This window comes from Squalius cephalus, assembly GCF_949319135.1.
Source record: "Squalius cephalus genome assembly, chromosome: 9".
In the NCBI taxonomy this organism is placed as follows: domain Eukaryota; kingdom Metazoa; phylum Chordata; class Actinopteri; order Cypriniformes; family Leuciscidae; genus Squalius; species Squalius cephalus.
The window spans coordinates 5,267,847-5,283,679 of NC_137130.1; the positions used below are offsets into that span (position 1 = coordinate 5,267,847).

A 15,833-nucleotide genomic window follows, 5' to 3' on the forward strand; every position below is an offset into this window, starting at 1 on the left:
GCAAGTAGCCTCAGGTCATGCTTGTGATGACATGTACCAAGTTTGGCCTTATTACGCCAAGTCTTCGCAGAGATACAGCCTCATGTCTATTTTGGCATGCTCGTCTTCAAAATAGTTTGCGCATTACTCAAGAATGATTTGGATTTTTGAAAATCTTTTAACTTTTCGCCAGCACGGTCTAAAGATGATCTGTGCCAATTTTAGTGGAAATCAGACAAACTATCTAGGATGAGTTTGAACAAGTATGTTTGTCAGAAAATGGTGGAAAAATTCTCATGGTGGATCAATGTCGAATTGTCTTGAGCCAAGGAATCAGAGGAAAAAAGAACTTTGTTTTTAGCCGTTATGGTTCAAAAGTTATTAGCATAAACATGAGTGCAACTTTGGACATTTGGTGGCTCTAGTCTAGAGGGATTGAGTTAGAGACTTAATGTTGAGACTGTCCTCTATCTGTGTGCCAAATATTTTCCCACTGATCTCACATTTGGGTTTTGAAGCCATGTTTGTTGAATATACTTGAACTAATGGAATGTCCTAAGATGTTGTAATAAAATGTGTGTTTTGCAGGATTTTAAACACTACTGTGTTTGAGAGCTGGGAGATCGTTGGGCCGTATCCATCGTGGTGGGTGTTTAACACACTGCTCGTCCTTCTGCAGGCCCTGCACTCCTTCTGGTCATATCTCATAGTGCGCACCGCCTACAGGGCCATTTCCAGAGGAAAGGTGAGACTTCAGAAAACCACACCATCTCCTCCATCACCCTTATTGCAAGGGCTTGAATATGTTTAGCCATTAAATTAGCAAAGCTATTGACAATTCAATTCAAGTTTATTTGTATTTGGGGTGTCGCAATATACCGATATAGATGATAAGTAGGGCTGGGCGATATATCGCATGACATTGTTAGGTGCATCTCGTCAGTAAAGCCGGTTCCTTGATTAGTAGTAAATCGCCATCACCTGCTTTCAGATGGAGCGGCATTCACTACAAAGAGCCGTAGTTAACTGACAAGCTGAGCCATATCGCATTAATTATCGCGGACGTATCGCCTGCGATAATTAATGCGATATGGCTCAGCTTGTCAGTTAACTACGGCTCTTTGTAGTGAATGCCGCTCCATCTGAAAGCAGGTGATGGCGATTTACTACTAATCAAGGAACCGGCTTTACTGATGAGATGCGCCTAACAATGACTACGTTTACATGCAGCCAATAATCCGTTCAAAACCGGAATATTAGCAATAACCCGGTCGCGCACGGCCATGTAAACACCGGCAAAAACCCGAATATGCTCATATCCCGGTTTTTAAAAACCCGGATATGATCCCTGGGGTACCCCTTTTCTAACCCGAATATTTGGTCATGTAAACGCGTATCGGCATTTCCCCATCAAAAGGAACATTGATTTGTGTTCTGTGCATGTTCTATTCGCAAGGTGCAGTATACCGGAAGTAAACAAGAAGTAGAGGTAAACATGGCGAGACGCAGCACAGCACCACACTTTTGGAGCGAGGAGGAAAGCGCAAACAAAGGCGATCGCTATCTGCCCCGAACTATTCATTATCCGCGTGCTGCTGCTGTTGTTGTTGTCTTTGGATACAGGAAGAAGAATCGGAAATGACACATATTGCGTCTTAAGGTTGTCCGTACGTCCAGACGCTAACCGTGCGTCGCCGTTTACATCGGGATATTGCCAATTGATTACAAATTCCATGTATACAGGAGTAACTCTCTCTGCTCACGCATGTAAACGGGGTTATTCCGAATGTTTCAGAAACCTAAATAGTGACCTTAACCCGACCATAACCCGAATATTGACAGCTTGTAAACGTAGTCATTGTCATGCGATATATCGCCCAGCCCTAATGATAAGGTATTTGAACTTGAAAAACAGAGTGTACTGACGTCTTTCCGTGGTTAAAACAACATTCCTTCTTATGTTCATTCATGTTTATTTGATTCTATAAATTAAGAAGAAGGAAGAGATGATCGGTTCACGAGCAGCTTTAAATGAGGCTCTACAGTGAGCTTCCACCACACATTAAAGAGCCACAAAACGGTATTAATTGTTTAAATTTCTTTAAAAAATGACCAAATTTGAAAGGTGAGACTTCAAAAGTAACCTGGTCTGTCCTGTCTGTGTCCTCTCTGCTCCGCGATGTATTTTTCACTGCCGTGAGAACATGGTGTGGCGCGAGAGTGGCGTGGCTTGTCGGACATAGCATGGCTTTGCGAACGGTCATTTAGGGGTGTTGCAATATACCGTTATAGGCGATAACCGTAATTTTACCGCGATAACCACTTTTTGTCTGACATCCCATCGTACAGTAGGTGTCAGTATTGCACCTTAACACTGGTTGCCATCTGTCATAAAACACAAGCAGACAGTGCACATTCGGATAAAAAAACTTAGGGATTATCATGTTTACTTCAAATATCTTTAGAGAGCAGTATTTTTTTCTATTTTTACCCACAACAGGACAATGTGAGCATTATGGAGTGTTAAACTCTCACATGTAATTTGTTTAATTCATACTCGACACTGGAGGGTGCCCTCGTACAGGAAGACCACAAGTTAGACTCATAGGATTAATGTAATTTTTTTTTTTTTTTAATACAGTTTTATTGAAGAAATTTCAAAACAAACAATAGAAAGACATTACATTTCAAATGCTAGGGGGAGGTACAGATAGTATTATGGGAATACTTTAAAGAGTGTACATGCTTGTAAAATTCTAATAGCTTTTTGTTTCTTCGAGGGCAATATTGACTCAATATAAAGCTTCACTTCATTTTCAAATGCAACAAAACATGGCTTTTTCCCTGAAAATTTGCATTTATGAATGTGAAACTTAGCCATCAAAAAAATTTTATAAAATAAGTGCGGGGTTTTTTATCTTTTGAGTTTACAATACCTAGTTAGAACAACTTTCCACAGTAATGTAAAATTTTCATCAATATTTCCAACAATGAAATAAAGAACATTTTGCCAAAAAAAAAAGACACATAAGGGCAGTGCCAAAATAAATGAACAACTGTCTCTGGCTTCTTTTTGCAAAAACTACAACTTTCATCAATATCTTTTTTAAATCTGGATAAATAGTGTTTATTAATGTAATTTATGACATTCCAGGAAATCCCTAATATTGACAAAGACATCCAGCAATCACTGTAGCTGAATAAAACGCAGATAGACATTTTGACTGATTAAACAAGGAGAATTAACACGCTATTGGGACAGTATTGTGGTTTATCTGTGGATGTGTAAGAGGTAACAAATTACCTCAGCTTTTAAATAAGGCACCCATGATCCTGTGATCAAAAACAGGAAAATTATTTCCATAAAGTTACAATCGTCAGAGAATTGGCGGTTGATAAAAGCTGCGTTTCATGTTGTTTTCAAAATCAGATTGTTACATCTACTATCAAACTTGGTTTATACATTTTATATATAAATTTGCTTTTTCTTTCTTCTCTACTTCACACGCTGACATCAAAGGCGGGAAAATGGAATCCTTTACATGTAAGTAGTTCATTGTAAAAGTGTTCTGTTCTGTGCGTGGATGCATTAAGCTTCTTAGAGTCTGATTTTTCAGATACACTGCCATTCAAAGGTTTGGGGTCAGTAAGGTTGTTTAACACGTATTCAGCAAGGATGAATTAAATTGATCAAAAATGACAGTAAATACATTAAAATGTTACAAAAGATTTCTATTTTTAAATAAATGCTGTTCTTTTGACCCTTCTATTCATCAAGGAACTGTGGAAAAAATGCACCATTGTTTCCACACACACACACACACAAAAAAATCACTATATTAGAATGATTTCTGAAGGATCATGTGACACTTTTTTCATAATAGATTTCTTTCAAGTACATTCAAAAAACGTACCAACCCCACACATTTGTAGTGAATGTTGGCAGGAATTATTCTTAGATAACTGTTAAATGTAGGTGGTTATAATTTTCTATCACAACAAAAATTATGACTCATTGCAATTATTTGTATATTATTTGAACTCTGTCATAAGAATAGCGTGTATTGTAATCTTAAGCATCTCTATAATCTTCCCAGGTGTCAAAGGATGACCGCAGTGACATTGAATCGAGCTCTGATGAAGACGAGGTTCTTCCTCCCTCTCAGAAACACCACACTAATGGGACCAACGGGGCTCACGGCACCAACGGCTACCTGTCCCCGTCCCCGTGTCCAGACGAACACTAACCATCCGCCCCGCGTGGAGGACGTTTCACTGGGTCCCAACTGCAGATGGTACCTGCATCACTCTCCGTTGTGTCAAACCATGTATGAACATTACCGGTCCGGTCCCGTACTGGAACTACTCAATAATGTGAATGCAGTTCTGTTTCGGTTGGCCGCTTTCCACAATTTCCCCCAGATGTTTTGTGTTCCGTTCGTTTGCTTTTGTTTTTGTGGTCGTTGATCCTGCGCCATTGGTTATCGAAGCACCTTTTAGATTCAGTGCAGCTCACTCTTTTGTTTCAAGCAGGCGAATGAAAGATCGCCGTTCATTCTTTCTTTCATAATCACGTGAGCATGCTGCTGCGGTCATGTATTCTGGCATCTTGGGAATAGAAGTTTTCTTGGATTAGTGTCTTTTTGTATTTATTTATTTTTTGTATCTTTAATAAATTTGCATTTTCCGTGCTGCTGTTTTTTTTTTTTTCTCTCTTCTTTCTCAACATACATTCCCCCTTTTCCACGACAAGATGACGGTGCTGGAGCCGGTGCCCAGTCTGGAACCATTCAGCACATTTCCACCGAATCAGCCTCGTAGGCCTGAAACATGCTCTATGCAAGTACAGTAAATGAATGTCAAGCACATTCAGCCGATGCATCATTGCATTCCGCAAGAGATTTCAATTCAAACTGTAACATTTTGAAAAAAAAATTGCTACGTCTGAAAAACAATACATCAACAGAGTAATGTGTCTGAATACATACCTTACTACTTCCGGCGAGTGTGCATACAATGGATCTTTACTATCCCATGAGGCCACGGGAGAGGATTTGTCAATGGTAGTGAAGCGACACAACACTGTAGGTCACATGACAATAACATGGCGGCTGTAGTAAGTCTGAATTTTATTCATTCTACACACATTCATATTATATAGAATATACATTTTTAATGGCTGCGAAGTTTCAAACCAAATGAAATACCGAGGGTTGTGCGATTTATATCGTAAACGATTTATATTCTAACGAAATGCGATCTGACATTATCGAGTATGTGTCTCTCATTTGAAATACATCAATATCACACGAAAAGTGCCATTTATTTTCTCCAAATATCAGCATGATTACAAATGTGATATTGATTTTATACACCAGTTCAATAAACAGGAAGTTAGTATTAAGTGACTTACATTTTAGACACAAAATTGCCTGTTTTGGCTCACTCAAACGAATATAGCTCAAAACAAACTGTTTTGCATCTCTGTGCAACACATGGTGATGTTTCGTTACTGAAGGAATTGTTTTTTAAATGGATTGGTTCAATGAATAATTCAATGACTCACTCATTAAGACAGGCAAATGTAAATTTACCCAATAACATTTCGACACCCCTGGGTCAGAGATTGCAGATTCTACAAAACATAAAAAGCATCGGCATCAATCTAAAAAGAGGCATATTAAAACGCTCATTAAAACATGGATAAATATACAGTGTAAGGCTTGTTGCCTTCCATTGTCGAAGTGCCCTCAATCTGGCAACCAGTGTGAGTGTGAGTCTGAGGAGGAGGGAAACACTTCTCTCCAGTATTTTGAATTTGGACTGCAGTACCCATTTCAACCGCTAGCTGTCAAGTATAATGTACTTGTGGAAAGGTTATGCAGTAACAATCATTTACGGCATTATTCGGCTCTCAAGTCGAGAGATTCACAGATCCCCAGCTGAGCACCGGTCTTGGCACGAGTTCCAGCATCATTTTCGTAGAAAAGGGGTAACTGTTTTAAATGGGCAGAATTACCAAAGTCAGTCAATTTGCTCAAATGTATAATTTGTTCAAATGAATCACTATTAATTAGTGGGGTAGTTTGGGTTTGGCAAGATTTTTTGTTTCTGTTTTTGAGGTGCTGCATTTATTTGATCAAAAATACAGTAAAAACATTTTACTATTTAAAAATAACTGATTTTTGTTTTAATATATTTTCAATTTTAATTTATTCCTGTGATGCAAAGCTGAATTTTCAGCATCATTACTCCAGTCTTCAGTATCACTTGAAAATCATTCTAATATGCTGATTTGATGCTTAACAAACATTTATTATTAGCAATATTGAAAACAGTTGCTTCATATTGTTATTGAAACAGCATTTATTTGAAAGCGAAAGTCACTTTTCACTTTTGATCAATTTAATGCATCCTCTGTAAATTCAAGTATTCAAAAATATAATAATAATAATAATAAAACTTACTGACCCCAAACTTTTGATGCATTGATGGAAACCCTTTATCAGTGTTTCATGTGATAAAAAGAAAAATGGACACAGTGACACTTATTGTAAGTTTTTTATCGAAGAATCTTTCCTGTCTTTCTAAAAGCATATTGGATTCCGCTTCATTTAAGGAAAGTTTTAGGATGAAATATTTGATAGTCTTTTCTCATTAAATCCCAGTCATATTTCCAAATAAATAGTGCATCATCAGGCCCATCATAAATAAGGTTTGGTTTTATTACTGTGCACAGTAAGACTTCAGAAACAAGGTACATATGAGATGATGAAATATATCAAACTATCACACTGTTTGAGACCAACATTGTTTTTTATGTTGTCTGTTTTTTTAGTTTAGAAAAATATTCTTCCCGTTTTCCACATGCATTTGATCATCATTCAGCCGAGCTTTATTTAAAGCATTTGATTTGAGTGTTTTAATGCCGTTTCTTTCAGTGTTGGGAAGGTCGCTGCTGCTGTCTGTTTAAAGCTGGAGAAGCGCTAAAGCTAATTAGCCGTCATCTTATTTGCACTGCAGACAGGTTGCTGTGTTATGTGGTTTACATTTGATGTCAAAAAGGCGAAGAATTTAAAAAAAAAAAGACAACTGTGTTCTCTGCCTTCGCTGGAAAACTGATTATCAGCGGTACTAATGAATTATGTTGCCATGTATTTTAAATAAACACAACAGACCAAACCCCTTCTGGCTGCTTTTATGTGTCTGTATCTCTAATATTACACCTAATAATTCATGATTAGTTGCAAGGGATAATTTGTCATTTTATTTCGAAGCATTTTTGGATTGAGTTATTCTTTTGCAGGTTGCAGGAGAAAATGAAACAAATAGAAAATGAAGTGAAAAGAGAATAACTCATAAAAACTGTTGTGGGATACAACACCCTCTAAAGAGCTCCAAACACCCAAACTAATAAATAAAACTTAATATAACTAAAAACAACAGACACAGAAGAGATCAGCTGTAGGAAAAAATATATTACCATAACCACATAGTGGAAAAATATACAGAGACGAGATTTTTTAGATAGATTTGACCATTGTACTACAAAAACGCAAAGTAAAAACTGTTGCGTTTCTCGCATACAGACGACAACATTGTCAAAATGATCCTCGTTCACACAGACCCTACTTTGTAAAGAAATACTACATGACTATAGAGTGAACACGTAATATGCAAGCGCATGACGTCACCACTTTCACAAATTCACGTTTTTGTGGTTTACACGTAGACGATAACGCTATCGATTTCAAAAACTTGCACTTCGAATACAGTTTTCAAATATCTGCGTTTTCAGGCCCCCATAGGCAGTCGTAGTGTAAATGAACAGCTAAAACGCATAAACAGTCTTCCGTTTTTAGTTGAAAACGGTGTGTTGTAAATGGCCCCTTAGAGTCAAACCTACAAATGAGGCAGCACAGCAGCTTTAAACCTCCTATACCACAGCAGCTGTGATCAACGAGGGCTCGAGCGTTCTGATTGGTGCATGAGGAGTGGGTGGAGACTAGAACAATCAGACATTCAGAGTGATGATCTGCCACAATAGTACTTCATTTGCATGATTTTGTTTACATACTATATTGGATTACACTATTTTACAGTATCCTGGTTAAACATTACATTTAGTTACTGTAGTAATTACTATAAACTGCACAATTGCACGCAACTAACCCCAAACCAAACCCTATTCCTAACCCTATAGTAAGTACATGTAGTTAATTAATATTACTCAGTACTATAACATACATACCATCTTAAATTTCAATCATAAATAAAACTCATATACACACTACTTTCACTCAATATTATCCAGAATGTCCCTGTTCGGGCGCCGTTAAGTGGGACATACCATCTTAAATTTCAAAAGATAGTATAAAACCACAATAGAGGTAGGGTAACATCCGTTGAGCTTTTGCAGTGGTTATATTTAAGTGCCAAACAAGTAACAACAAATGTATTCACCATCCACAACAGGACACACCACATATACAAATCAGTTCAAAATCAGTCAATGGTTTGCGTGATAGAAAAACCTGAGTTTCCAATGCTGTTTGTCATAAACCTCCATTGTTGTAAAGTTACACAGGTTTAAACAGTTCCAAAGACAACAAACTCAGCCGATACAATCCATTGGTAGTTCCCATGCGCATTACACAGTCAAAATTAGCATAAAACAGTCCAAAAGAGGACTATGTAATTAGAACATAAGGCTTAAATGAATGGCAAAGAAAAACTATTTCCCATCAAAAAGCCAAACCAAGGACAATGAGCTACAACTCACATCCATGTTTTAGTTACCTCTGCCTTAACTTCACTTCTCTGCTATTGGCATCGGCATCCTCATCCTCACAACTGAGGACGCCGCCCCCTAGTGTAGCGGAAAAGCACTAGTAACAGTGAATTCAATCTGGAACTTTTACACTCCCACCCCTTTAGGAGAAGGCTGGACAGCCCCAAAAAAGGGTTTCAATTTGTTCAACATGATATGTCAATGTTACAAGGTTCATCGAGCAATTTTACCTTATAGTTCAATATGTTAGCTTGTGCCACTATTTCAGCGGGACCTTGCCATAAAAGTGTAAGGGTGGATTTCCTACAGGGGTTCAGGCTGCAAGACTGCCAAATGACTAGAGAAACATTGTCAGCAAGATGGTAGAAAACTGTACATTTCTTGTCTATTACCACCCACTGCTACTTATACCAACTACGGAAATAAGCGCAGTTACAATAGCTTAATATGTGGGAGAGCGTTGCTATAGAGAGTGACAATATTGTATTGCAATAGGTAGCAATTCAAAGTCAATACCAAATCAATACTAGTTAGCACATTATTTGTAACTGAAAAGGTTTAATGACAAAATATGGTTATGGTTACACTTAAAATAGTTACAAAATAGATGTATGAGATGATGTGCATATATGTAAAATGTTACCTGAGAGAGAGAGACAAAGAAAAGAGGAGGTAAAGAGAGAGAGCCCCAAGAAAGGGACCCAGAGAATAAAAGAGGCAGAGCAACAGTTACAATCTTGTTTTATCTTTTCCCTGACCATGTGACTTTAACCCAAATGTGAGATGTTCAAACTGACCAATCAGATAATTACAACTTCCCCCATTGCACTAAAGGTGTGACAATTCATAGACCCCCGAAGTACACAGACCTTGGCCTACAGGCCTTGATCACTATCAGCCCCTCAACTCCAAAGGTCATTGGGGAAAGAGGGGGTGGAAAACTGTAAAGCAAATGTCTTTGTTCATTTCAAATATCTTGGATTATTTTCAATCCTACAAAAACTGTAAGACAGGAGAAACTGGAAGAACTGGAAGAGAGGGCTACTCTCTGAGAAAACAAAGGAAATGAACATTTGAACTCTCTTGCTATATTACCAATCCCATTCGAGACACGATCACACTTGAGTTGATCACCTCCCAATTTACACATCATTCCCTTTACCCATCCCTTCCTGAATTCACCCAAAAAGCTATATGATTTAATATGAACAATTATCATACAGTATTATACATGTTTGGTATCATTTGAAATGTCTCAGTGCGACTGGTACAAAGGTCTCATTCCCACAGAAGTAAACCAAAAAGGTAATAAGGTGTGGAGAGTTTAGAGATGTCTTGTTAACTGCTGTGGGTGTGCCCCCTTGTAAATCAACTTCTGTCCCCAATAAGTCTGGGATGGTGATTAATGCAAATTCCCACTGTGAACTCATGTTTTCATTTGAAAAGAGGTCTGAGTATTTAGGGAGATGCTGAAGAAGGCTTGTGGCGTTTTGTAGCTCAAATTAGCGCGTGATGCTGAGAGTGGCCGAGACTCTGCATCATATATTTTCTGATGTCAGGTTCACTGAGCATTTGATGTTTTGTATTTATCTTTGAACTGATTATGAAATTGGCATGAAACATTTACCTGACATAATAAATTGTTACATTTGATTTTATTCCGACTGTAGATTAAACGGATTCGTATGTTCCTGCAAGTTTTGCATCAGATCAGTGACAAACTAATATTTGGCATCAATTCAAGTGTACTTGGTTTGCAAAGACAATAAGTTAATTACCGTTTAGAACAGCAAATGCTGCTTGACCAATCTGGATGTGTCTTACCTCTGTAATTTAATGTTACTTTAGATAAGTGTATGTGGGAAACCACGGCATGGCCAATCCAAAGCTATTATAAGAGAAGTAATGTTGGTCAGCTTATATCTGTAATAGTGGCCATACCTCTACTGAAGTAAACATTTAAGTTAAATTCAAGTGTATGCAATTCCATGGAGGCTATACCAAAGTATCTTTGATTGTGTAAACGTGAATGTGACCGATCTCAGGTAGATAGCAATTACCTCTGTTTGGTGATCAAAACTGATGAGCTTGTGTACATGAGACCCGTGTTAAACAGAAGACGTGAGGACCTCTGAGCGACATAGTTTCCTAATCTCACTTTTAATGATGCTCAGATATCATTAAAACCTTTTTCATTTGAAGTCAGATGAAGTAACGAGGTAATACATATGAGAAAATGTATTTCATTTAATCTTGTTGTGTTGCGTAAAAGTAAAGACAGTAACACACAGAAACCTTCCCCGTATTATTGGAGAGTGTTACCTGCACGAGACAATGGGTGAGTATCCAAACTAAATCTTCTACTTCATACTGTACTGATCTCCTACGTAGATCATAATATTGGGCTTGTCATTCTTGCGCTTTACTCACATTCTCCTTAACTCTTTCTAGCATTGCTTTTTGCCACTATAGCAAAGTGTATGCCGACTGGTCAGGGTTTGGAGGCTTGTACACCAGTCATTACAATGGAACTTTCAATTTCCTGCCTAAGGCAATCTCAGCCGGAGTATGGCCCGTACTTTTTTTGCCAGGTGGAATTGATGGCATATTGAAACTCAGCAATCCATCGGTCCCATTGTTTGTGACTATCATGGACATAAGGAGGCAATCATCATTTTAAGGACTAGTGAAGATGTCTTTGATCAAGATGTTGGCTATTAAAGGGGTCTTTACAGATCTCATTGGAAACAGTTCTACCCTCTTGCTAAAGTAGTCAACTACCACTCATTCAAACAAGGTGCTTTTGGGGAATGGCCCCATCAAGTCGATCTTCAGCGTGTTTCCTGGTTCAACCCAACCACTGGTGTAGACTGTATCTCGACCTGCAAGCTTGGTAATGCAAGGTTTATACTGTTGACATACTTGGCATTCCTTACACATCCTCCAGACATATTTATGAATCTCAGTCCAGTGTGTTACTTCCAGTTGTCTCCTCAACGTCTGCATACACCCAAGATGACCACTTAGCAGGCTACATATTGCAAACACTTTTCACGAAACTTGGTTGGTATAACAACTTGTAAATTCATTCTGGCTTCTGTTCTTGTCCATAGTACTTCTGAAAAGGTAGCCATTTTGGTTAACATAACGTACTCGGCTAGAAAATTTTGTATCACCATCCTTTGCCTCATCCCACAGTGGCTGGAGAGTAGCATCCTCCTTTTGTTCTCGGCCAATATCTTCCCAGCTTATAGTGTAAGTGTACCTATAGTTTCTTGACTTTCTTCCTCCACTCCTCTTTACAACATATCTGGGACCAGATTACATCAGCCTTTTCGATACTTTACAATAAACTCAAAGCTCTGCAGCCTGATCGCCCATCTCGTGAGATGCGAAGAAGGTTGGGGGTTTTCTTCACTGCCAACAAGGCTGCCAAGTTCTCTTTCTCTGCTGCAGAATAATGCTTTTCAGCCCCTTGCAAAAGTCTTGAAGCATATGCAACTACATTCTCACCTTGCTCTTGAGTAAGCACAGCTCCAAGTCCTATATTACAAGCATCTGTCTGCACTCAAAAGTCACAAATGAAGTCAGGGGGTCGCAGTATGGAGGCAGACTGAAGAGCTTCTTTAAGAGTTTCAAAGGCTTGCTGACATTCGGCCATCCATTCCCATCTAGTGCCTTTTTTCTTATAGACTACATAGACTTATAGAATAGACTACAATATAATAGATATAGACTAAGCAAAACTTGCCAATGAAGTCTTGCAGAATAGAATTCATCATTCATTGAAAAGTCCTCCTTCGGTACAAGTACTATCTATGCAGCCCATGAAGTAGAAGGTCTGATAATACCTTTCTCCAGTATTTTAGCTATTTCATCATAAATAAACTTTTGCTTATGAATGGGTACTGAATATGCCCTCTTCCTCGCCATTACTTTGTCTTTTGTATTGATCTGATGAGTAATGATGGAAATACTAATCGAACAACAATTGTTCCAAATTTCTTTTTTGACTTCTTGAAGCCTCAGCTGTATTCAACAACTCCTTTATCATAGCTTGACTAACATTGGTCTGCTGTCTAGTTGGAAGTGCTACATGCAATCAAGTACTTGAGGGTGATGTAATAGCAAGCTTCAAGTCAGGAGGGTTAGTAAAATAAGGTAGCTCCTCCTCTTTGGGGAACTTATAGGACGTGGTGGCAAAATCCAACTTCATACCAGAAAGAGTCAGAAATTCAAGTCCCATGATGAGAGGAAAGACCAAATCATGATCTCTGATCATGAATGTTATTAAAGGAAAGGCTTGGCCATGCACTACACACTGCAGAGAAACTTTACCAAGTGCATTTTGAATATGTGCATAGAAAATGTTTGACCCTTACTAGACTGTAAAATCTCCCCTTCATGCTTGATCTGTTTTCACAGAGACTCTTGGATCAAAGAATAAGTACTACCTTTATCAATAATTGCCTCCAAATGTTGGTTACAAAATATCTGAAGGCAGCATCAGAGTAGACATGGAAGACTTAGCATACACAGCAATGTTATGGCTGTTCGACCTCCCTCGACTTGATCTTCCTCCTCCACGCAAAGTTGCTTGTTCAGCTTGCCTCTACCTCCAGAAAATTCTCAGGTCCCATTCCACCAGTGTGCCCACATGAACTAGCTCCTCTATTGTGGATAAAGTCCATCTCAAGATACTAGCAATGCGCAGATTGCAATTCCTCAATAAAGCTTGAAGAAACTCACGATCCGTCATGGTTAATCTCAAGCACAAAGCTCTATATTGATAAACAAAAGACTGAATGTTCTCATCCACTCCCTGTTTTCTTTCTCTGGTCCTTCTCTCCACCTCCACCTCTCATGATCTTCAGGTAAAAATGACTTAAGGAAAACTGTCTTAAATTGTGTCCAGGTCTTAACACATGCTTTCTCTGCTATCCACCAGTCCTTAGCCGTATGGGTAAGCACAGATGAAAACAGAGACAATATCTCAGCATTACTCAAAGTTTGGATAGCGAGATACTCTTCGCATTTCTCTAAATATGCAATAGGATCTTCTCCATCCAGACTACTGAGTTTAGGAAACTCAAGATTGATGGGAGTTTTAAACTGAATGGATTGAGAATAAGTATCTGGCAGTGGAGTTGAATGCCTTGCAGGTGTGGAGGTAGCATCTCTCCACTTGAGATAGTCCGTAACTGCACGTCCCAGATCCTGAATGCTCTCCTCCAAGACCTTTTTCACTCTTGACACTCTTTCTTAGATTCTAAAATTATCGCTTTCTCTCGTTGTCTCAAGGATCTTTCACAGTCTTTGACTTAGACTTCTAAAGAACTGATTTTGTTCTGATAAGTATCTAAACTATCCAGAATCTGGGTTTCAAACTTATCAAAATGGATGTTCAGTTTTTCCTTTACCTTACTCATTGTATTTTCCAAATATTTAACTCTATTGGCCAAAACCATAGAGAAAAGACTTTCATCCTCCTCTTCAAGAGGCAGGGGAGGTGGTAATTGAGTACTATCTTCAACCTCATTAGCCTCATCGTCCTGCTCAGGTTCTAAATAAAGACTACTACAGTACATGATTGAATCAGATATTGTATGGGCTCTCGACACACCATAAATTCTTCTGCTCTATAATTAGGTTCTCTTTGAGACTAACTCCCGTCCTCGGCAGGATCATCCATTTGGAAATATTATGAGGTAGCATAATTTTCAGGAGAGTAAACACCAAACTTAAACCAAACAACTTATACCACTTTGCTGATACATAAATAACACACATATACACACTACCTTCCCTCAACATTATCCAGAATGTCCCTGTTCGGGCGCCGTTAAGTGTAACATACCATCTTAAATTTCAAAAGATAGAACAAAACCACTATAAAGAGGTAGGGTACCATCCATTGAGCTTTTGCAGTGGTTATATTTAAGTGCCAAACAAGTAACAAAAAATGTATTCACCATTCCCCAACAGGACACACATATACAAATCAGTTCATTCAAATCAGTCAATGGTTTGCGTGATAGAAAAACCTGAGTTTCCAACGCTGTTTGTCATAAGCCTTCATTGTTGTAAAGTTCCACAGGTTTAAACAGTTCCAAAGATGGTAAACTCAGCCAATATAATCCATTGGTAGTTCCCACGCGCATTACGCAGTCAAACAACTTAGCATGAAACAGGCCAATAGAAAAGCTTGTCTCAACACTTATTTAGCATGTGCTCAATTAGAACATAATGCTTAAATGAATATCAAAGAGAAAAAATTCCCATCAAAAAGCCAAACTAAGGATGAATACTACAACTCACATCCATGTTATAGTTACCTCTGCCTTAACTTCACTTCTTCTCTGCTATCAACAACTGAGGACACCGCCCCCTAGTGTAGTGGAGAAGCACTAGTAACAATGAATTTAACCTAGCCTGGTTAAAACCAGATCATTCTCAGTAGTAACTGAGTTACGGTCTGGCAAAGCTTCATTAATAACTCATTTCCAAAGGGGCGTCACCAACGGACGTCGCTCAAATGCCTCTGGGCGCAATTGGATAGACCTAAAACCAATCAGAGCGATCGTCATCGTGTAAAGCCATATGCTGCGTCCCAATTCGCCCAAGTTACACTACGCCATAAAAGTATGTACTCTTTTTGTGAAGAAAATGTATTAACTTTTGAATATGTAGCAAAAAAGTAGGCAAGCTTTGGGACATACTACTTCGTCATCTTTATCGAACGGATCTGTCCCGTGCATCCTGTCACGTAAACTGCCCTGTCAATCATCTTGTCACAGTTAAAACCCTTTATTAAATCTAATTTAATTTCCTACCGTTTCGGAGAGAAATGTAGTAGCACGTTCATCTGCCAGTGGGTCTTTCATGGAGACTGTCCTCATGTGTTTGCAATTTGAATATAATAATGCATTTAAAAGTTGAACGGACGTCGCTCAAATGCCTCTGGGCGCAATTGGATAGGATAGACCTAAAACCAATCAGAGCGATCGTCATTGTGTAAAGCCCGCCTCAACGTTTCTGATTGGTGCCGCGATTTCGGCGGCAT

The 15,833-nt window shown here is 38.5% G+C and overlaps 1 protein-coding gene across 2 annotated transcripts in view; it reads left to right on the forward strand.

The window, feature by feature from the left end:
• The window catches only part of cers6 (ceramide synthase 6), a 50,247-nt gene extending 43,092 nt beyond the window's left edge, over nucleotides 1–7,155 (forward strand). Inside the window, exons 9-11 of one of the 2 annotated variants that reach the window (XM_079880344.1) lie at nucleotides 568–724; nucleotides 3,500–3,523; nucleotides 4,077–7,155. In XM_079880344.1, the coding sequence (XP_079736470.1) occupies nucleotides 568–724; nucleotides 3,500–3,523; nucleotides 4,077–4,226 (331 nt within the window). In that variant the 3' untranslated portion in view covers nucleotides 4,227–7,155. The remainder of the gene's footprint in view (nucleotides 1–567; nucleotides 725–3,499; nucleotides 3,524–4,076) is intronic. The other variant, XM_079880345.1, reaches the window with a different exon arrangement.
• The last annotated feature ends 8,678 nt before the right edge of the window (nucleotides 7,156–15,833 follow it).